The sequence below is a fragment of the Limanda limanda genome, chromosome 1 (genome assembly GCF_963576545.1).
Source record: "Limanda limanda chromosome 1, fLimLim1.1, whole genome shotgun sequence".
NCBI lineage: Eukaryota > Metazoa > Chordata > Actinopteri > Pleuronectiformes > Pleuronectidae > Limanda > Limanda limanda.
In genome coordinates this window covers 24510972-24533482 of record NC_083636.1, presented here as the reverse complement: position 1 = coordinate 24533482, position 22511 = coordinate 24510972, and the positions used below count along the sequence as shown (strand labels likewise).

Genomic DNA, 22511 nt, shown 5'->3' with positions numbered 1-22511 from the left:
TTGTACAGAGTATTACACAAACATGCAATGACATGCAGATGCTTGAAACTGTAAGACTGATAATAATAATAATAATAATAATATTCTGTAAAAGTTAAAAATCAGTCTCTGTGACAGATTTTGACATGAGTCAGATCATTAACCCTGAGTCATTGATGCTTCGGCAGCATTTTACTCTTGTAGCTGATGCTTTTAATGACTTTATATACAATTAATTTGTTTCATCTATAAGTTTGATGGGTTTTGTTTGTAAAATAAGTATCCAAAATATAATAGAGTTAAAGGACAGTAGCGTGGGATATATAGGTTATATATGTGTGGAGGTTTTAAGCACAAGTACTGGACATATTTGCACTCATTCCAACACTGCGTTTTTGCAGTAACGTTGACAGATTTTCTGACTTCACGTCACTTTCAGTGGTGTCACCATTGGGTGGCGCTGTAAGCCAAGGCAGAGGTAAAACCTGTATTACATAACTGCCAGTCACTGACTATTAGGAGCTAATAATTAATCACGATGGCCAAAAGACATCAGACACCACTCCACTGAGTTATCATCAGAAATATGAATGGCTTTTAAAAGGAAGTGCAATGATGGTCAAACTGTAGTGACACGGCTCTGATATTAATATTATTATTATAATTTTACAGAGGGACCAGGTCCCAGCTGCAGGGTGTCTGTGTCTGGACAAAACACTGAGTGTGTCTCCACTAGGGTTGCAAAATTCCGGGAATATTCAAATTTGGAAACTTTCCATGGGAATTAACGGGAATTAACGGGAATATACGGGAATAAACTGGAAATGTTGTGGGTAATTTATACTAACTGTGTTTGTCATATACAGACATAAATATAAAAATGTTGTTGTGTCATAGGCTGATTTGAGCCCTGAGGAAACTTTAGGCACTTGACTATATGCTTCTGCATCGTTGTGTCATTCTTAACATAGGTCTTTGCACAGTATTTGCAAATGTACACAGCCTTTCCTTCTACATTGGATGGGGTGAAATGTCTCCACACATGAGAGAGTGCACGTGGCATTGTTCTGTAGAATAAGATGAGAAAAAAGTTTGTAAACACTGATGCAATGTCAGAGATATAAATAGTTAGCCAAACAATTGGAATGGTCTGTAAAAATATTTTAAAATTGATGGATAACTGAATGGAAATAGGCTAGATGAACAGATGAACAATCCTCAATCAGCATGCTAATATATTTTCCCAGTAATATCATCGAAACTTACCTGACTAGTCCTGCATACTACAGCAGGCCTCAATAGCCCTGCTGTAGAGTGAAGGATGCTGGGAGTTATCTGTGCATGTGATGGAAGAATGCACGGTGGAGGGTTGAAACTCAACGTGCAGCATGTGCTGCATTCCATACATCTTTAAAATAGTTTTGAATGATGTTTTTATTGCTCAGCATCTAATTTGCGTAGTTTTTTTTTTTTTCAATATTCCCAAAATTCCGAGCTTAACTTTCCGCCCCTTTGCAAACCTAGTCTCCACCCATCATCCCCAGCGCGGGCTGAGGGCCAGAGGGATGTGGGGATGGTGCAGGAGGATGAGGATGGGGAGGAGGAAGATGAGGAGCATGAGAATGAGGAGGAGGAGGAGGAAGAGGAGGAAGATGGGGATGGAGATGGCTTCGGGGGTTGGCTGGTACACAGATGCCATGTGCCTTTACGTAACAGCTGACTCCGGATGCAATTGGATGAGAAAGTGCTGTGCTCAGCAGCAGCAGCATCATCACCACCACCCCCCCCCCCCACACACACACATACACACACCCCCCTTCCGCTGTGTGCGAGCTGCCGCATTGCCCAGAGCCTGTCAGGGAGAATAACGAGGCCGTGGAGGGAGGCGGGGGGGGAATGGAGGGTGACTCGGGGTAAATGCAAGCGCAGGTGTGGACGCGAGCACCGGGTGGAACCCACCTGCGACCTGTGAGCTGCGTGTCCGAGGGAGAGACGTGGAGGGAGAGAGAGAGAGGGGGTGTGTTTGTTTATTAGCCCTACCTGTCCCTGCCCGGTAGGCGGTGATAACGCGCCCGTGTCCCTGCGTGTGTGTGTGTGTGTGTGTGTGCGCGTACGTGCGTGTGATGGGGGGGGGGGGGGGGGCGGAGCCGCTCGGACATGAGTAAATGACGTCAGCTCCCCAGGTCGCCGACGAGCAGTGAAACAAACATGGCGACAGAATGGAGCGGGCAGCAAGGTTATGTGCTCACTGTCATCATCTGCCTGTGGAGCGCGGTGGGCGGGCGGACGGAGACGGCGGTGGCGGGGGGCTCCGGCGGCAGGGGCGGCGGCCGCGGCGGGAGCCAGGTGCTCGGCATGCGGCTGGAGAGGAGCGACAAGCCCGCCAGCACCAATGACGACGGTGTCATCCAGGTGACTGAGGAGAGCTCCATGCAGCTCCGGTTCTACGGGGTGCAGCTCCACTCGGACGCCTGGAAGCAGGTGCGCTTCACGGAGGTCCCGGACGGAGGAGGAGGAGGTGTGGACGGAGAGGAGGACGGGGGGGAGGAGGAGGCGGTGGCGGCGGCGAGGAGCGGCGGCAGCGGCATGATGGACGCGCCGGACCGGACCTGTGCGGACTTCACGAAGGACATCATCGTCGGGACCTACATGAACGTCAGCGGCCACGGCACCTCCGGGCTGATCTCCTTCCAGATCAAGCCGCTCCGCAAGAGCGAGCCGCAGAAGGAGTACGCGCTGTGCACCCGGAGGAGCGAGGCGGGGAGCAGCTGGCTCCTGCTGGGGGACAGCGACGGCAGGCTGCTGGTGCTGGAGGAGAAGAAGTCGCTGCTGCCCATGTGGCTGCAGTGCATCCTCATCTCCTGCCTGCTGATGCTCTCCGGCATGTTCAGCGGCTTGAACCTGGGGCTGATGGCGCTGGACCCCATGGAGCTGCGCATCGTCCAGAGCTGCGGCACCGAGAAGGAGAAGAACGACGCCCGGAAGATCGAGCCCATCCGCCGCAAAGGGAACTACCTGCTGTGCTCCCTCCTGCTGGGGAACGTCCTGGTCAACACCACCCTCACCATCCTGCTGGACGGCCTCATCGGATCCGGTCTGGGCGCGGTGGTCGCCTCCACCGTCGGGATCGTCATCTTCGGGGAGATCGTCCCCCAGGCGCTGTGCTCCCGCCACGGACTGGCCGTGGGCGCCAACACCATCCTGCTGACCAAGTTCTTCATGCTCCTCACCTTCCCGGTGTCCTTCCCCGTCAGCAAGCTGCTGGACGTGCTGCTGGGCCAGGAGATCGGCACCGTGTACAACCGGGAGAAGCTGGTGGAGATGCTGAAGGTGACGGAGCCCTACAACGACCTGGTCAAAGAGGAGATGAACATGATCCAGGGCGCGCTGGAGCTCCGGAACAAGACCGTGGAGGACGTGATGACGCCCATCGGGAACTGCTACATGATCCAGGCGGACGCCGTGCTGGACTTCAACACCATGTCGGAGATCATGGAGAGCGGATACACCCGCATCCCCGTGTACGACGACGAGAGGTCCAACATCGTGGACATCCTGTACGTGAAGGACCTGGCGTTCGTGGACCCGGACGACTGCACCACCCTGAAGACCATCACCAAGTTCTACAACCACCCGGTGCACTTTGTGTTCCATGACACCAGGCTGGACGCCATGCTGGAGGAGTTCAAGAAAGGTGCGTCCATATACACATGTGTGTGTTGGTGTTTGGGGGGGGGGGGGGGGGGGGGGGGTTGTGTGTACTTTCATCAGCAGCATCTTCATTATCGGGGGTCTCAGTGGGAGCTGACTTTCCCTCACTCACTTTCACTGAAATCCCAGAGAATGCTTCATCCTACACAGTGTGTTTCCATGCACACAACACAGCAGTCATCTGCTTCTGTTCATTCTCATGAACATTTACAGAATGGACTGTACATCCATGCAAAATATATTTCCATTGCTTTTTCTCACATTAATTGAGATAATCACACAACGATTATCAATCAGTTTAAGTTGAGCAAGCACTGAACTAACAAACCCATGTAAACACAATGTGACTGCAGTCAAACTACAATAGTCGGCATTCATCCTTTATCGCTCATCTGCTTATTTCCTGAACCTGCTGGAAGCTGATAATTAGTTCTGCGGACATGTTATTATGTTAGACATAAGTTAAGATAATAATATACAGCATCTTCATCATCCTCATGGCCGCTGCTGTGTCTAAGGAACAGAAAAGCTCCCCTGCACTGAAATCAGCTGCACTTCACTTCACTGCATCCAGACACCAACACACACCCCCCACCTCCAGGCTGTGTCTGTGTCGATCAGCACCATCGATGAGTGGAACATCCCCCCCCCACATTAAAGCACTCGCCACAGCCTGCAGCCGGGGACATGCGATGCACAGTGCAGCTGATAAACAGATGGACAACATGTTAAAAGCACATTTTAGTTGTGCTCATCATTTGTCTCTCAGGAGTTGGTTTCAAACTCCACACAACTGGTCTGAGACATGGAGAGCCTGCCTTGAGTATTATCAAGACATGTGTCTTTCTTTCTCCACTCTCTTAAAGGGCTGATGAGGTTTTCGCTTTCAGCTAACAATATGCAGTTAATAAAATTGTTTTGCAAAGTATTGCAATACAAGGCACACTTTTAGTGGGAATTTTGAAAGGTCTGACAAATATTTGGATGAATTGTGACTCAGCCCTGTTCCATGTGGTGCTTTCAGTCAGCGGGAGATTAGAAGATGATGACAAATAAGACACTTACTGTGAGAAACGCTCCAAACCTCTGTAGACAAGTTAAGATCCAGAGAATCATCATAGTAAGGGCATTTTAGCAGATATTTGACCAATCTGGGAAGTAAATCCTTACCAAGAAATTTCTTCACAATTGTGTTTAGGAAGGTGTGTAATATCATGTCTTAAAATGTTGAAATTCAACTCCCGTGGGAAACCTCCTAAAAAATTGTTCAAAGTTGGGGTACCTGTAACTGATTTTTAAAAAATCGAAAATGTTAAATTTGGCTTTAAGTAACTTGTGAGGGGTCAAACTAGGGGTTTTTCATGATTCTGAGTTGATTGCAAGCATTAGTTTTTCACCAAAACCACTCCTTAGTGCAAAAACAGCCACCCCCACTTTTCCCACTCACTGCATTTTCAGCCATTATTCACGAATAAAGGGTTCCAAACCCCCCCGCCTCCCCAAAAACAATAAAAAATAAAAATAACCCAGTTAACACCATGAAAAATTCTATCTTTTTTCTATTTGTCTAAAGCAATAGCCTCATGGAAAGGTAATAATTGTCAGGGCATCATTAGTTTTTCACCAAAACTGCTCCTTAGTGGAAAAACAGACATTTGAATTTGAAAAGTAGCGTTATTCGTTTATTTCAGTATCTTGCATAATACTGATCCACTCTGCCACACGCTTCATGTGTCAATGTCTGAGTTTTCTCCAAACTGAACATCATCATGAGCACAATTCTTGCACATAATGCCTTTGCAAACACCACACGCCGAGATACACTTGACATCATTCTTTTTGCAGCTGCACCGGCGGTCGCTGCAATCTCCATTGCAATTGCAGACTGTGAACTAAAGAAGCTCCTCAGGAGCCATGGGGTCTAGTGTTGGAACTGGCTCATATCCCTGAACACCTAGTGTCCACCCGTAATCACTAGGATCCAAAGACATGCTCTTAAGAAGGATCCAGTCCCGGGTTTGTATATATGCAAGGAGAGAGTGCTTTGCAGCTGCACCCTCTGTTGGAGACAGGGTTAGGTTAGGATTAGGGTTAAAACTTTTAAAGGTTTCCTTGTAAGCAGGCAAAGTTTCAAGTTGCTTCATGAGTTGACAGTACAGCCGTGCCCCCTTGGCGTATTGGTGATGCCCCGCAGCTGCAAAAATGTCTAGCCACCTGGTGACAATGCAGGACAGGTGCCCATTGTGGTCTGCAAGCCGTTCAGTTCTGATGAAGATCTTGATGACATCTACCATGTAGTGGTACTGCACCCAGAGTGCAGGTGTTCTTCCTCCTTTGGCAAGTCTTTTGAAGATTTCTTCAAACCTCCGTTCAAACACTATAACAACTGGATCTGTGTGTCTGGCTCCCATTTTCCGATCAGCTACCTTCTCCATCAAGGTCCTCATTTCACCAAGCTCCTCCTCAGTGAAGGCATGTTTCATGATGTGCTGATAGATGGCTGCATCAATTAGGAGGTGAGCACGGATTGCCTTGTCAAAACATCCTCCATCCAGGATGTGGTTGGCTGTCGTACTCCCTGGATAGATCAGCTGGATCAGCTCTAGTAGTCCAGAATCCTCCATGATATTACCCAAGGATCCAAGTTAGGACTTTAGCAGGTGAAATCCACCCAACCGTGGAATGATGGGTAGATTTGCCTGGTTTATGATGTCCACAGCTTTGAGCCAGATTAGGAGATTGAACGTCACTATAGTGACTTTGTCTTCAGAGAGCCGCATGCACTCTTTGAGAGCGGTGAAGATGGTGTTGTGGTCATTAGGGTCACCTTCGATGACTGGGAGGAAGTCGATCAGCGTGCTCTGCTTGGCATCATCTGCATGGATACGTTTCATCCAGCCATTCCAGTTGGACTGTGAGAAATCAGGATCCTGTGCTTTGATCACCCACCCTGCTGCCCAGAGTGTATCGCCCGGAGTGAGGAGTGGCTGGTCTTGTGTTACAAAGGAGGAGAGCTCAGCGATGGGAAGAAATGTGATGGTGTTTATTCCAGTCTGTTTTCTGTTGGTGAATGGAAGAATCTTCACTTCTTGCAGTGGCTTGCAGACCACAATGGGCACCAGGATGCTAGACATCTTTGCAGCTGCGGGGCATCACCAATACGCCAAGGGGGCAAGGCTGTACTGTCAACTCATGAAGCAACTCGAAACTTTGCCTGCTTACAAGGAAACCTTTAAAAGTTTTAACCCTAACCCTAACCTAACCCTAACCCTGTCTCCAACAGAGGGTGCAGCTGCACAGCACTCTGCAAGATACTGAAATAAACGAATAACGCTACTTTTAAAAATTAAAATGTCTGTTTTTCCACAAGAGAGCAGTTTTGGTGAAAAACTAATGCTGCCCTGGCAATTATTACCTTTCCATAAGGCTATTGCTTTAGACCAGGGGTCTTTAACGTTTTTCAGGCCAAGGACCCCCAAACAGATGGAGAGATGGAGCAGGGACCCCCTACTATATATAGTATAAAATTGTGTTTTATATTAAATTGGGCCTAGTGCCATGTTCAACATAGCTACACTGATATTGTGCATTCAATACTAAGCTATTCAAATATTATACGGGTTCATATATTCATGTTTTTAATTTTAACATGTGCAAGGTACAGGGTGGCCATGCCACTGCCATTTATAAACATACAGTGGGTACGGAAAGTATTCAGACCCCTTTACATTTTTCACTCTGTTTCATTGCAGCCATTTGCTAAAATCAAAAAAGTTCATTTTATTTCTCATCAATGTACACTCAGCACCCCATCTTGACAGAAAAAAATGGGTCATGAGCCATGAGTCTTCTTGGGAATGATGCAACAAGTTTTTCACACCTGGATTTGGGGATCCTCTGCCATTCTTTGTTGCAGATCCTCTCCAGTTCCGTCAGGTTGGATGGTGAACGTTGGTGGACAGCCATTTTCAGGTCTCTCCAGAGATGCTCAATTGGGTTTAGGTCAGGGCTCTGGCTGGGCCAGTCAAGAATGGTCACATAGTTGTTCCGAAGCCACTCCTTTGTTATTTTAGCTGTCTGCTTAGGGTCATTGCCTTGTTGGAAGGGGAACCTTCGGCCCAGTCTGAGGTCCAGAGCACTCTGGAAGAGGTTTTCTTCCAGGATATCTCTGTACTTGGCCTCATTCATCTTTCCTTCAATTGCAACCAGTCGTCCTGTCCCTGCAGCTGAAAAACACCCCATAGCATGATGCTGCCACCACCATGTTTCACTGTTGGGATTGTATTGGGCAGGTGATGAGCAGTGCCTGGTTTTCTCCACACATACCGCTTAGAATTAACGCCAACAAGTTCAAACTTGGTCTCATCAGACCAGAGAATCTTATTTCTCATAATCTGGGAGTCCTTCATGTGTTTTTTGGCAAACTCTCTGCAGGCTTTCATATGTCTTGCACTGAGGAGAGGCTTCCGTCGGGCCACTCTGCCATAAAGCCCCGACTGGTGGAGGGCTGCAGTGATAGTTGACTTTGTGGAACTTTCTCCCATCTCCCTATTGCATCTCTGGAGCTCAGCCACAGTGATCTTTGGGTTCTTCTTTACCTCTCTCACCAAGGCTCTTCTCCCACGATTGCTCAGTTTGGCTGGGCAGCCATTCCTAGGAAGAGTTCTGGTCGTCCCAAACTTCTTCCATTTAAGGATTATGTAACTGTACTCTTAGGAACCTTGAGTGCTGCAGAAATTATTTTGTAACCTTGGCCAGATTTGTGCCTTGCCACAATTCTGTCTCTGAGCTCTCTCATTTCTCATTTGCTCTGACATGCACTGTGAGCTGTAAGGTCTTATATAGACAGGTGTGTGCCTTTCCTAGTTAAGTCCAATCAGTTTAATTAAACACAGCTGGACTCCAATGAAGGAGTAGAACCATCTCAAGGAGGATCAGAAGAAATGGACAGCATGTGAGTTAAATATGAGTGTCACAGCAAAGGGTCTGAATACTTATGACCATGTGATATTTCAGTTTTTCTTTTTTAATAAATTTGCAAAAATTTCTACTTTTCTGTTTTTTTTTCAGTCAAGATGGGGTGCTGAGTGTACATTGATGAGAAATGAAATGAAATTTTTTGATTTTTGAAAATTTCTGCAATGACACAAAAAGTGAAATATTTAAAGGGGTCTGAATACTTTCCGTTCCCACTGTACATCTTGCATACAACACTGAGCTATTCAAGTAATTCCCAGATTCATGTTTTTATTTTAAACATACATGTAGAAGAGACAGTGAATCCTCAAGCTATCTGTGCATGGCACACATACTCCCACATTAGTGAGATGTCGGACCCTGATGGGTAGCACACAACTTATCTAGTTGTTTGGAACCCTTTATTCGTGAATAATGGCTGAAAATGCAGTGAGTGGGAAAAGTGGGGGTGGCTGTTTTTGCACTAAGGAGTGGTTTTGGTGAAAAACTAATGCTTGCAATCAACTCAGAATCATGAAAAACCCCTAGTTTGACCCCTCACAAGTTACTTAAAGCCAAATTTAACATTTTCGATTTTTCAAAAATCGGTTACAGGTACCCCAACTTTGAGCAATTTTTTAGGAGGTTTCCCACGGGAGTTGAATTTCAACATTTTAAGACATGATATTACACACCTTCCTAAACACAATTGTGAAGAAATTTCTTGGTAAGGATTTACTTCCCAGATTTTCATATGTTGCCCTCACTATCAGAGGTGTTATGATCAAACATTTATGATCGATATAAGCTTTAGGTTCTCTCTGTATTATTTTCAGGGGAATCTTGGAAAATGTGTTTCGGACCCTACTTGTGTTGACCTTTGACCTTTGACTGATCAGCTCTGAAAATCATCTGGAAATACCCTCCTTTGTAATATCCCTCCTTCCATACGTTGTGGAGTCATTTGGTTTTCTCTCTCTCTCTCTCTCTCTCTCTCTCTCTCTTTCTCTTTCTCTTTCTCTCTCTCTCTCTCTCTCTCTCTCTCGCTCTCTCACAAACACACACGAGCACACAGGTGCACACACGGGCAGAAATCATACCCAGCTTCCTTCTGTGTGCAGGCATGCTGGGTAACTGTCAAATGTGAGAGCAACAACGAGGCTCATTCTTATTGATCAGCCACATCAGTGTCTTATATAATCTGGCTTTTATTCCATCTCACCACTCAGCAGTGGATTTCACTGATGATCAACTTCTGTCAGGAACTAATCTGTGAAATCAGCTGCTGCCCTCATGTCTGATGGGATGAAGATCTGCACGTTCAGGCGCACAGGATTAGTGCAGGAGATCTCAGCACTGATATCCAGACCTCGATAAGAAAGCGTGGATCATAACAACCTTGTGTCTCCCGAGGTTTATTCAGATGATAGTCAAAGACTTGGTCAAGTGTCATCTTCAGAGTGCATTCTGCTTGCATGGTGTCAGTAAAAAGAGACAGTATATTGTAGAAATGTTTTAAGGCGGCATCACTTAAGGAATTATTCTGAAGGAGCTCCAGAGCATTAACACAGGATAAGCAAGCAGGCAAGTTTAGATCAGGCACTGCACTAGTTCATAAAATGTCAGACATTTTTTGGGAAAAATGAAGTTTCCGTACCCCGAGGTGACATCTTGTTTTGTCATCAGGCTCACATTTCAGAAACTAGAAAGGTAAATGTTCTGCTTGAAAAATGATCAAAACAGTTGGTGGTAAACTTTATGTTGGTCAGTTGAATTGGGTTTTTGTCACTCAGTGGGGAAAAGGAGAAGTCTGCCTCAAATTGAAGTTTCATTCATCTGAAACGCCCCTTGAAAAAGCCACTGAACTGAAGCTGCTGCAAGGGGGCGCTGATCTCGGACCCTCCCGCGGAGCCTAGGCAGGAGGGACAGGCCGCTCTCTGTGTGTGTGTGTGTGTGCTGTCTCATGAGTCATCCTCCTGGCTAACGTCAGCGTATGACCTGGCTCTGTCACAAGCCAGCACAGAACCAGGGCTGTTGGCTCTGTCATGTCCAGCCACAGCTCAGTGTGGAAGCCAACGGCTACTTACACGCTGAGTCACATCTCAGACAGCATCATCGTCATCGTCACCATTCAAAAGTAGGACGCACATTCAAACACACAAATAACACACCACAAAAGCACCTAGCTGCTGTAATGATCATGTTCATTGTATCAGTCCTGGTTTCTCTTGCTTTGTCTTTATCTAAATCCCCCCCCCCCTTAAAACTATGCAAAATTATCAGTTATCAGCTCCTGTTATAGCAGCTACCAGTACATCAGCTTATTACTGAAGAAAACTTTAACATCTGATCTTTCTCAGGGAAATTCTGCAGCTATTTAGAACCTTTTTAATCTCCTTGATTTCTTGATGGATTCATGGACTGCAGAGTATAAACATTTAGGCAAATAGTGTGAAAACCTCTGGTGCATAGTGGTGTCAGTGATTCTTGAAACACGGCTGAGTTGGTCATACATCGCCTCGCTTCAGCTCAAGTCATTTTGGTTTTGTTCACAGTTTGTTCCGAAATAGCTTTGACAGCGGATGGTTACATTTGCAAAGTTTACTGGACAAGATGAATCATAAGACAAAAATAAATTTTGAAAGTGGGAAAAAACAATCCATCCTCAGTAAGAACCCTTTCCCATGTTTATGATATTTTATTTGAAAGCAGTGAAAGTGCTCTAGAGGTTAATAAATAGTCTTAAATGTAATGAATAGAAGTCTGGTATATTTGAACTGGCAGAAACCCTTGTTACTGTGACCTAGTGCTGACATTTGAATTTTAAGTTCTTTTTCTGCGTGTATTATTTTTTACATGGGGTAAATTACTCATCAACAAAATAACTGATGCATGCTTTTCCTCAGAAATTCTATGCAATCCCCAAAATTATCAAAACATCTACCTACTATCTCCTCCCTACTAAGAATAATGAGGGCGGCTGTGGATCAGGCAAGATACTGAAGCCCAAATTACCCCTGACAGCTGTGCCAGCAGTGTTTGAGTGATGAGTGAAAGAGAAAGTGCTTCACATAGATGTGCGTGCGTGTGAGAATGTCGAAACTGTTCTGTGACGTGTTTTGAGTGGTCACCAAGATCAGAAAAGGGTTATATAAAGACCTTTAACATAATTTCACAATCATCTTTCATTCTTGTCTATATGTGGGACGCATATCTCCAGGACCATTCATCTTATCAACCTCACACTTGCATGTATTGAATTGTATTACATCTTCTTCTACATCCTCACATAATCTACAGCAGTGGTTGGCAACTGGCAGCCTGCCAAAGCTGCCCCGTCAGTATCAATATCTGAGCCACCTGATCATTTTGATGATCTGATTATTTTTATATCGGACTAACACAGACATTCACGTTAGTCACAGGTGCTGCTCTTAGAATCAGTTCCTCTTTAGCAAATGTTCTTCAAAGTGAGGCACAATGTTTTTTGTTCTTATAATGCTTTATATCCAGCTGAATTTAAAGCTTTTGTTTTGAAGAGTTGTGGATTTGGGTCTGGAAATTGTGTTGATTGCTCAACAGACCTGAAATAACTGCAGTTTGGTCAGACATTCAAACTTGTACATGAACCAGACATGAGAACAGTAATAAAGTAAATTCATTTTCATTTTATGAAAAACATTGACTATAAAATCTTCACTGCAGATAAACCAGGTAGGATGAATATAAAGTTTTCTAACTTCATTCTGCAACATAGAGTGTATATAAAAAGCTCTGCAAACAGCTAGTTTAAATAAAATTAAAAAACATCAATGGATCGTTGTGATTCATTTTTAATTTCAGGTAAAGGAAGATAAATACAGTTTCAGTGCAGCCTTATTAATGTAAAACAATATATATTGAGTCCTTACACTTTGAAACCTTGTCAATTCAGAAGAAGCATTAATAAATTATTAATTTAAGGAAATATAATAATAACATATTCTTAAGTCTGGAGTCAGTTCATTAATTTTATTTTATTTTAATTTTGCATTTCTGATTTCCTCTTTCTGACTCAAGTCTGACTGATGCATGCGTTTTCTCAGATCAGCCTGAAGAGGAGGGTTTGTCTTCAGGGACATGTCTGGTGACCTTGGTGACACACACATGACACAAAGCACATACATGTAAACACGTCGCGGCGTCACTGAGCATCATGAGGACGGACGCTGCTGCCGTGTGAAGCTCCGTCACGCTGACAGGTTTGTGTCCTGGCAGCTCGGCTCGTGTTGACCTGTGGATAACGTATCTGTCCTTGGCTCTGGTTGGCAGCCATCAGCGTACATGACGTGTCAGCCCAAATGCAGCTATAAACAAGTCAACAGTTTTTTTTAATGAGGAGAGCAGAATCAGGGTTGGATTAATCTGTTTCTCTCTTTTCCCCCGGCCACAGCCCTCTTCTCTCTCAGCCCCCCTCCCCTTGCTGCCTCGCCCTCCAGTCTCTCCTCTTTATCTGGTCTTGGCAGTTGGTCCAAGGCTCTTAGGCCAGTCTGGGCTATATTAAGGCATCAGTCTGTCCTCCCAGCAGTCAGGATAAATCCTCTGACTGATCGAATAGTGCCGCAACTGAAGCTATGCTGCCTCCAAAATAGAAAATAAACAAAACAAGAAAGGACGTTTTCATGTAGCAGGGGGCTGAGTGTGTTTGAAGAGCAGCTGCTGCAGTGAAATTCACAAACTTCCCGCCCCTCCCTCCTGTTTGATGCTGCCCTACTTTCCAGGCAGTTGATTTCTTTTTAAGAGCCTGGAATGTCAGAGCTTGGAAAACTGTCAGGCATCCCAAATGTCTTTCACCACTTGTCGTAACCTTTAGATGACCTCTCTCTCTATCTCTCTCCCTCTCTCTCGTCCCCAGGTAAATCCCACTTAGCCATCGTCCAGAAAGTGAACAACGAGGGGGAGGGAGACCCTTTCTACGAGGTGCTGGGATTGGTCACTTTGGAGGACGTCATCGAGGAGATCATCAAGTCAGAGATCCTGGATGAATCCGACCTGTACAGTGAGTCAGCGCTCGCTGGTTGGCGGCCATCACGCAGATGCAAATGTCTCAACACATAAACACACGTGGAAGATTTCAAATTTGTACACCTTGGCCTCAACCCAACTGTATTTTTTTTGTCAAATGGGCGGAATTAGCTGTTAGCGGTTCCTGTTTGCAACGCAGCAATGCATGTACAGACACACTGTCCGATATTGACACTAACTTAAAAATGACATAATTATTCTCAGTCAAGTTGTGTCTTATATTATATGATATTTGATAATGATATCCTTGGAAATTTAAGCCACAATAACACAAATCATGAACCTGTCCCTTTCCACTCTACTATAGATTTTGGGCCTTATGTAAGCAAACTTGTGGATCTCCTCGACTTAGAAAACTTGGGGTTACAACACACTTGATTGTCAGTATGATGATTGATCTGACTGATGGATGATTGGAAATCATTTCATTTTCTGGTATTTCAGAAGTTTTGCCCCTGACTTAAACTGCAGTTTGAGCTGTTTTATGCTCTGATTTCAATCAGTCAGTTTTATTTGTATAACTCATATTCAAAAATTACAATTTAACTCATAGGGCTTACAAAGGTGTGACTTATTTTGTCCTTAACCCTCGACAAGAGTAAGAAAGTACCATAAAACCTTAGGAGAAAAAACCTGTAGAAACCGCTAAGGGGGTCACATGTGAGAGATCCCTCACTCCAAGACGCACAGAAGTGTAGCAGAGCAGTTCAACATAATAACAATGGTTACAACATTTATGAAAAAAGACAGTGTCTAACATAAATTAAGAGGTGTATCAATGTTTTGCTTTGGGTTTTGACAAGTGGTTTTAGAGGAGATTATGTGGCACATCTTGGTCGGATGCAGGTGTTTGCTGAAGACAAACCTCTTTATCTTTCTTTCTTTCTTTCTTTCTTTCTTTCTTTCTTTCTTTCTTTCTTTCTTTCTTTCTTTCTGTAGCTGATAACAGAAACAAGAAAAGGGTGGATCCCAACAAATGCAAACGTGACTTTTCCGCTTTCAAGCACGATGCCGACAGTAAGGTGAAGATCTCTCCCCAGCTCATGTTGGCAGCTCATCGTTTCCTGGCCACAGGTGAGCTCTGAGGAGGCGGCGGCTTATGTCACAGTAAAAAAGGATCTCAGTTCGTGTTTGAAATCTATTGTCGTCTCAAGTCTAGATCCAGTTAATTTGTTTAATTTCTGTGAGTTAAGTTAAGAGTTTAAACTCTAGATTCTATGTATTATACTTTTTAACTTTTAAAACAGATATGATCAATTCAACATGGAGTTAGAGGTAGTCATTTTGTCTCTCTGACTTGAGTCCGAGTGATGGGATCCAAGTCATAAGGAGTCAACTCTCAAACACTTTATTATTATTCTTCTCTTAATATCATGTGCAGTTTTTTCCTATTTGGAATTAGTTGTTTATTCTGGCTCAGTATTTCTTTTCAATTCTAACTCATTAAAATACCAAACTGATATATTGATGTCTCTGTCCCGCCCTCAAGAGGTGAGCCTGTTCAGCCCGTTCCTGATCACAGAAAAAGTCTTACTGAGGATCCTCAGACACCCGGACGTCATCCAGGAACTCAAGTTCAACGAAAATGACAAACGCTCACCGCAGCACTTCCTGTACCAGAGGGGTAAACCTGTCGACTACTTCACACTCATTCTGCAGGTAAACACACACATACATAAACAGATACACACTTAGGACGCGTTAAAACCATGCACTTAGGAAAGCGAAAATGGATGACTCCATGAAGCTGGTTTGGGTAAAACTCTTTAAGATTTCTCTAACCTCCAGCTTTATGCAAATCAACACTTCACATGACCTGAAGTATGCTGAGATGATTCTCTGCGATCAGAAAGCAGCTCCAACCCACAGCTCCAGTCTGCTTCCATTGACCTGGCACCTGTAAGCTCATGTTAATGTTGTTAGTCGAGAAGTTGACACAGTTTTTCTAACCCTAACCCTTTAATGATGAATTTATCATCGAAAACAATTGGACTATGATTTGAAATAGATTGTGTTTGTTCATTACCATAACTTAAGCCGTTTTCAGACATGAAGTCTGTAGAATCTCAGCAAAATTGGTTAATTCGGATAATTCAGTGCTTGTCTGAAAGCAGTTTAAGACGAATATCTGATCACATTAAACATCTGATCACATTAAAGACAAATAAATTGAGAACATTCCAAAGAGTTCATGTACTTTGTCTTGCCACATTGTGGATTTACAGACATACAGTTCTGTGCGTTGGCAGAGCAGTGTTAGTCCTGTCTTAGAGCTGGCTGTTGAAGTCATAATGAAGTCAGATTGGATAACACAGGTTGACCTCTTTAAACTAGTAACAGGTTTATCCCAGGTCAGCGGCTGTGTCAGTCTGGAGGGGGTATTAGTGCTGATGCTAGCACTAAACACTTCGACCTTTTAAGACCCGCCGACTTAAGGAAATTAAGAGTTTGTTTGAAAAAACCCCTCTGTGATGCCTTTATTATTTTCTTTGGTGAAAGAGATTTCAGAGAATTAATTGAAATGATGTCAGACACCCGGTGCATCTGAGTGTCTAACCCTGACACTTACCCTCTGACAGTGGTTGATATTTAAAAGATGCAGAATAGGTGTGGACCAGTTCAACAAAGCAAATCATTTTTTTTAAAGTTACTGCTCATTAGTTTGTGGATTGTCAGGAATTCTGACTTTAGAAAATGGCAACAATTGATTATTTTGATTGCAGATTAATCTATACATAAATATATGGAATACTTTTATGTGAAAGAAATTAGTTCCCCAGGGTCCAAGGTAATGTCTTCAAGTGTATTTTTTTTTTTGCTGCCAACAACCCAAAGATTTATTTTATTGTTATAATCTTATTCAGAGCAAACACATTATATATATATATAATGATCTAATAATAAAATGTATTTTAATCATTTGTAAATGTATTACAAAAACATTGTTTCTTTATAATTCAAACATTACAATGTTACACATTTATAGTTAATAAAAGTAGATTTTGCCTCTTAATGTGTATTAAAATAAGACTGACAGGGGCCGTTCACGAGTGAAGAGTACTCATGCTGGACACTGTTCAGTTACGGTTAATTCTGCTGATGTAGTTTTTATTAGTATTCAGCATAGTAAGCAAAAAAGCTGCGATGTAAAATGTCCTTGGGACGATCTGAGGACTGAATCAAATACGTAGGTCAGTGTAGCTGTTAATAAACAGACATTATGCTGTAAAATGACTGATCCAGGCGAATAAGTAGTTCTCGTTGTCTCAGTCTGGCTCTTATAATCGTGAGGGGCTCCTCGCCCTGCATGACCTTCACTAATAGATCCTCTTACATAAGACAGAGACAAACCGAGGGGAGAGAGAGGGATTGAAGGGTTAAGGAGGATGGAAAAGCACAAAAGCAGATGAGACGAGACGTTGAGCACCTACAATCGGCACCACACAGCCGAGCATATGGAGCATATGAAGTGTGAAATAAAGAGTAGAGGGATGTTAAGGACGAGTGTAGAGATGGAGGGAAGAGGGAAGAAAGGAAGAGGATAGGGCGTCAGGGCTGTAAATCCCTCCTCTGCACCAGGAAGAGTGGAACAGAACAAAGAGGCGAGGGAGGGAAGATGTGAAAGAAAGCTGTTCAACACCACAAACATAAGTATCTCAGTTGTGTTTATAAACTGATCAACCAGGTACAAGGCAAGATAGCTTTATTTATATTGCACATATGCACTTAAAGTGCTGTACACAGGCAAAGACAAGCATTAGAATAATAATAAGCAGTTCAAGCCCTAGGACTCCATTTTAACTTGCTATGCTTGTTGTCTCAAGTGCATTTAGTTTATGTCCAAATCCACTTCTGTTAGTTTACCAGCGGAAATTAAGATTCAAGAACTTGATCAGAGCAAAATTACCAAAAACATCCTCAAATAAAATTGTGGCCGTTACAAATATTTAAAAAAGAAATATACAAACATAATTAATAAATTAATAAGTAATCACATAATAATATAAGCATAATAAGTATAAAATAACTTCTTTAATAATATGTATTTAAGCATACACTGAGGGTAACGAGAGCGCATGCATCAAAGTGACCAATGAAGATAAATATGGTCAATAATATATTACATGACTATTGCATTTATTATTAAGTGGAATGATAGATATGATTGTTATTGCAGGTGACATAACAAATAAGATGAGCTTGTGGTTCACAAGTGTTTTTTCTATTAATTATGTGTGTTTTGGGCGTAACATGCAGTAAAACAATCATAGTGTCATCTTACATTCCTTTAAAAACCTGGTGAGCTTTCCCCTCGGTGGATTGCTGTTATCATGGTATATTCTTAATCTTTAATCTTAATCTTTAATCTTAATCTTTATCTTTATTCACCAGTGAAAAGTCATGCAAGAGCAGATCATCTGTGTGTGTGTGTGTACCAAACAGAGTGTATGCATGATGTGCACCCGCCTGTGTATGTGCATATTACAGGATCGATGATGTACCTTTTAAAAGAAAGATTGAAATACTGAGCTACAGATCAGGCTTTGTTGGTCAATCACTTTCAGCTGCTTCAGCAATTGACATGACCACACGTTACACAAGCACGCCTATGGGTGGAAACTAGTAAACTCTCATTTATATAACTTTACACTACTTTGAACCTTAAGAGCCCCTTAGACTTTGTCAGATTTCTTTTCATCCCGTGTGCTGTTTTATTGGATTTCGTTCTTGTTTTTGACACTTCATGTGGAACCTGCATGTGTGTATACTATCAGTAGAAAGTCCAATAGGTAAAGTCAGGTGAAAGACAGCTAATATAAGTCCTGCATTAGGTCTGTACAGAGGTGTGAATTACACCTGAAGTCTGTGCTGTTGTTGTGTTGCACAGATAGGTGTTGATGTTATGCAGTTGACACGATAGAAACACTCAGTATTAAATATTGTCTCTCAAATAACACAATATGGTCACAAAGAGATTTCAAAAGTTAGATGGTAACTACATTGCATCCTGCTCTCTGGTGGTGGCTCATCAGTCACAAACACTGACACCGATTAGTTTGAACTGTGTTAGTATATGGAGGCTCTGTTGTTGTTGACACCTGAGGTGTGGATAAAGTGACTGCAGACACTCAGCAGGCAACTTGAGCACAGCTGATCGTGTGTGTGTGTGTGCATGTGCGTGTGCGTATTTGAGGTAAAGAGACACTGGACCCTGCCTGTGGGCAGAATGTAATATTTATGGGATGTCAAAGTGCCATAGGAGATGACTCATGGATTTTGCACAGCGAGGCTTCATAGCTCGTTGACCGACACACACAAGAACAGTTTAGACTGTCAGATAATAATAGACCTTTTAAATAGAAATGTCCTGTGTTTGTGTTACTGTGTGTGTTTCAGGGGAGGGTCGAGGTGGAAGCTGGAACCGAAAACATGAAGTTTGAAACTGGGCCGTTCTCCTATTATGGAGTCATGGCTCTAAGTACACCAACAATGGGTAAGACAGTACATGCTTACGCACGCAAACACACACACACACACACACACACACACACACACACACACACACACACACACACACACACAGAGACATGTCAAATAAACAGAAAATTTTAGAAAAAAGTTCTACCCTTTCATAATAATTTTTCTACCAAGTTAGCAGACAAGGCTAGCAGCATTCTATTTTGAAAGGGCTGACTCACAGTGTGATTAGAATAGGAACTGCTGGTTATGTTGGCAGCCTCTGTTACGTGGAGCTCTGCTGCATGGTGGGAAAACAGAGCTGTGTTGGTTTCTTTTCTTTCTTCATTACTCTTCTTTGGGATACATTTTGCCATAAATAACACAACTGTACCTCAATTACATCGCCAAAAAACCAAAGAACATTTATTACAATGAAAACATTTCTTCATTGCAAGATCTCCTTACTGCATATTTTGATTATTATTATCGTTAAGTACCAAATTGCTCTGTTTTTAAAGATGAAGCATCAAATGGGGGGTAATCTGTCGATGAAAATACTCCCTAACAAATGCACCATTTGCTACCTTAGCACCATCTGGCCCAAATATGATCGGTCCATTCAGTATTCATAATCATGTATCCTGTGCAGGGACAAGCTAACGGTTTATCACACAGATTCACAGAGATGCAGTATTGGCAGTTTTTATAGCTCATGATGTTGAAGGCTCTTGTAAAAATAAGTAAAAAACAATAGACAACAATACGATGAGAATGTGAATATAAAAATCAACTCTATAATCTGTAACTTTACGTCACAGTCTCCTGACGTTCTTTCACAAAGTGCTCTGTCGCTTAGTGAGCTGCAAATACAGTTAGGAGAGGAAGAGGGGAAAAGTCAATAGGCTTAGTCCAAATAGGGAAACACTTACACTGAAGACCGAGTTACAATAAAGTTTCTCTTCTCTCCTCAAAGCGGACAGGTGAGGCCTGAGAAATTGACGGGAGAATAAATAGATATTAACTTGTTGCAGCAATTTGACTGAGATATTTTCAATCCTTCTTTTTTAATTTGTAAGAGCTTGTAATGGAGCTCTTAATGGATTCAGATCCTGTTGTTAGGAAGGGTATTATTAGTGTAAACAAACAAACTGGGACTATTGATCTTGTTTCTATATTAACTGTAGATGCATTTAGGAGAGAGGAACATTTCCAGTAATCAGTAATAAAAAAACATAACTCAAGTGGTTTATAAGCACCCAGCCAGAGGAAATGAGCAGGGAGGACATTTCCTGAAAATGTCCATTTTACTAAAAAGTGCTTCATATGAAAGTACATTTATTGAAAGGAACATCACTTACAACCATTTAAATGAGTGATTCCACTGGTTTTCTCTGGGACATCAGGGTTAGACAGCAATTAGTGGTCGACCGATAGAATGTTAAATGTCAATATTATTGTTCACAATAACAAATGACACAAAATTGCTGAACATTTGCTTTAAGACTTATATAATAGATCTAATGTTTTCTATTCTATTCAGGCCGTTCTTATGTTTTTTCTGTTCTTGTTTTGTGACGAATAAAAAAGAATACTGATGTATTTTTCACTCAAGCACATAAGGAGTTATTATTTTAGATTTTTTAAAATTGTAATAATTGAAATTGTTTTATTGTTAATACCAACATCATGTGTGTGTGTTAAGTAAGGAGCTGAGTCGGGGCATGGTGAGCTTAGCTTAGCATAAAGTCTGTGAACTGAGGGAAACAGCCAGTCACCTATGAACACGTAAAGCTCACTAATAAACACATTGGATCTTGTTTGTTGAAGCATGGGTTGCCAGATATAGTCTAAGATCACAGCTTTTGGTTTAGATTCTTCTGCCGGCACAAAGATACCAAACATGGGAACCTCACTACATGACATTTTATTTAAAGCCTGGCAGCACGTGGGTGATATTGGACGATTTATTACACAAGGTGATGTTATTGTCATTTGTGTGGCTCCAAAATATCCTGTAAATAACAGTTTAATGAAGAATAGAAGCACACATGTGGGACAGTTATAGTCTCTTCCAAGGAGGTGATGTTTTCATCTGGGTTTATGTGTTTGTTTAGTTTGCAGGGTTACTCAAAATCTACTCCAGAACTGATGGCAGAGTGCCATCAGTTTAATATATATATATTTATTTTTTCGGGTGGGGGGGGGAGGTCCTGCTGTGGCAGCATCATGTTGTCTGGTCCAGGGTGAACTTACCCTGACTCGCTGCAGAAGTTGTAACCTTCATGACATCTGGTGGTTCTGCATCGGAACTGCAGATCAGACGTTAATCTTCAATGCTACAACTGCCACTTCTTCCTGTTCTTCCTCTTCTTCTTCTACTGTGACTGTTATGTTTCCCCCTCCTCCTCACTGCTGTTAACCTGTTTTGCTCTCTGTGCTGATTAAACTGCTGTCTGTACTTCATGTGCACTGAATGCAGCTCAGTGTTTTGTGCAGAGTCATGTAAGTGCAGCGTCAAATGTATATGTCAAACACATTTATCATCCAAAATTCCCATCGGTAACATGCCACTGTCAAGGATGGTGCCTGCAGGTGTTTGGCCTCTTTTTTTTTTCTTGCTAGAAGATCGTTTACATTTGGATTAAATGCCGTTTGTATTTACTTTTGCCTCTGATCTTAACAATATCGGCCTTGTGGAGCCAGGAGGAGAATTTCTGATTTCTGGGTGGCCGTTGTCTGTACCAGCAGGAGAGCTGCCAATGCTTTTGCCAGGACCAGCTTCCCTGCCTGTTTATCATCCTCGTCCCACTGTGGAAAAACAGCTGACATTGTGAAAGTTGACTCTTCAGAGGGATTTTATGGGAAGAAACACTTTTATTGCACCAAGGCATCAACCTGGTGTCATGTGATCATTCTCAGTGATGCCAACTTGACTAGTTAGAATGTCGCTGCCGTTTGCCCGGCGTGTCTCTCCTCTACCATTGTCACACACCACTCCTCTGTGGTGTAGGGCAGGTCTTTTCTGACAGATGTCACCGTTGTGTGCCTCATGAAATCGGTTTGTCACTGTCAGACAAATACCACTGATCACCTCCTAAGCTAAAGCCTTGTGGGAGAAATACGTTTTGAGAGATGGCTGAAAAGAAGGTATCAAATATTTCAGCCAACGCTCACTTATCAGAGGATGCCAGGCTGGACAGTAATGTTTTAGAAACTCAGCTGAGGTCCAGAGTAAAATTTAATAATCTTAACCTTAAACACACAGGCAGTCAGTGATAACATTGTTTTTTAATGATTTGATTTACAGTCTGGTGGCTGCATTTAGACAACAGCAGCATATC

At 42.8% G+C, this 22511-nt stretch overlaps 1 protein-coding gene across 2 annotated transcripts in view; it reads left to right on the top strand.

Annotated features, from left to right (window-relative positions):
- The first annotated feature begins 2163 nt into the window (after window positions 1-2163).
- Window positions 2164-22511, top strand: part of LOC133007181 (metal transporter CNNM4) — a 30193-nt gene continuing 9845 nt past the window's right edge. Inside the window, exons 1-5 of one of the 2 annotated variants that reach the window (XM_061075717.1) lie at window positions 2164-3673; window positions 13541-13684; window positions 14650-14784; window positions 15200-15369; window positions 19108-19204. In XM_061075717.1, coding sequence (XP_060931700.1) covers window positions 2188-3673; window positions 13541-13684; window positions 14650-14784; window positions 15200-15369; window positions 19108-19204 — 2032 coding nt within the window. In that variant the 5' untranslated portion in view covers window positions 2164-2187. The remainder of the gene's footprint in view (window positions 3674-13540; window positions 13685-14649; window positions 14785-15199; window positions 15370-19107; window positions 19205-22511) is intronic. The other variant, XM_061075716.1, reaches the window with a different exon arrangement.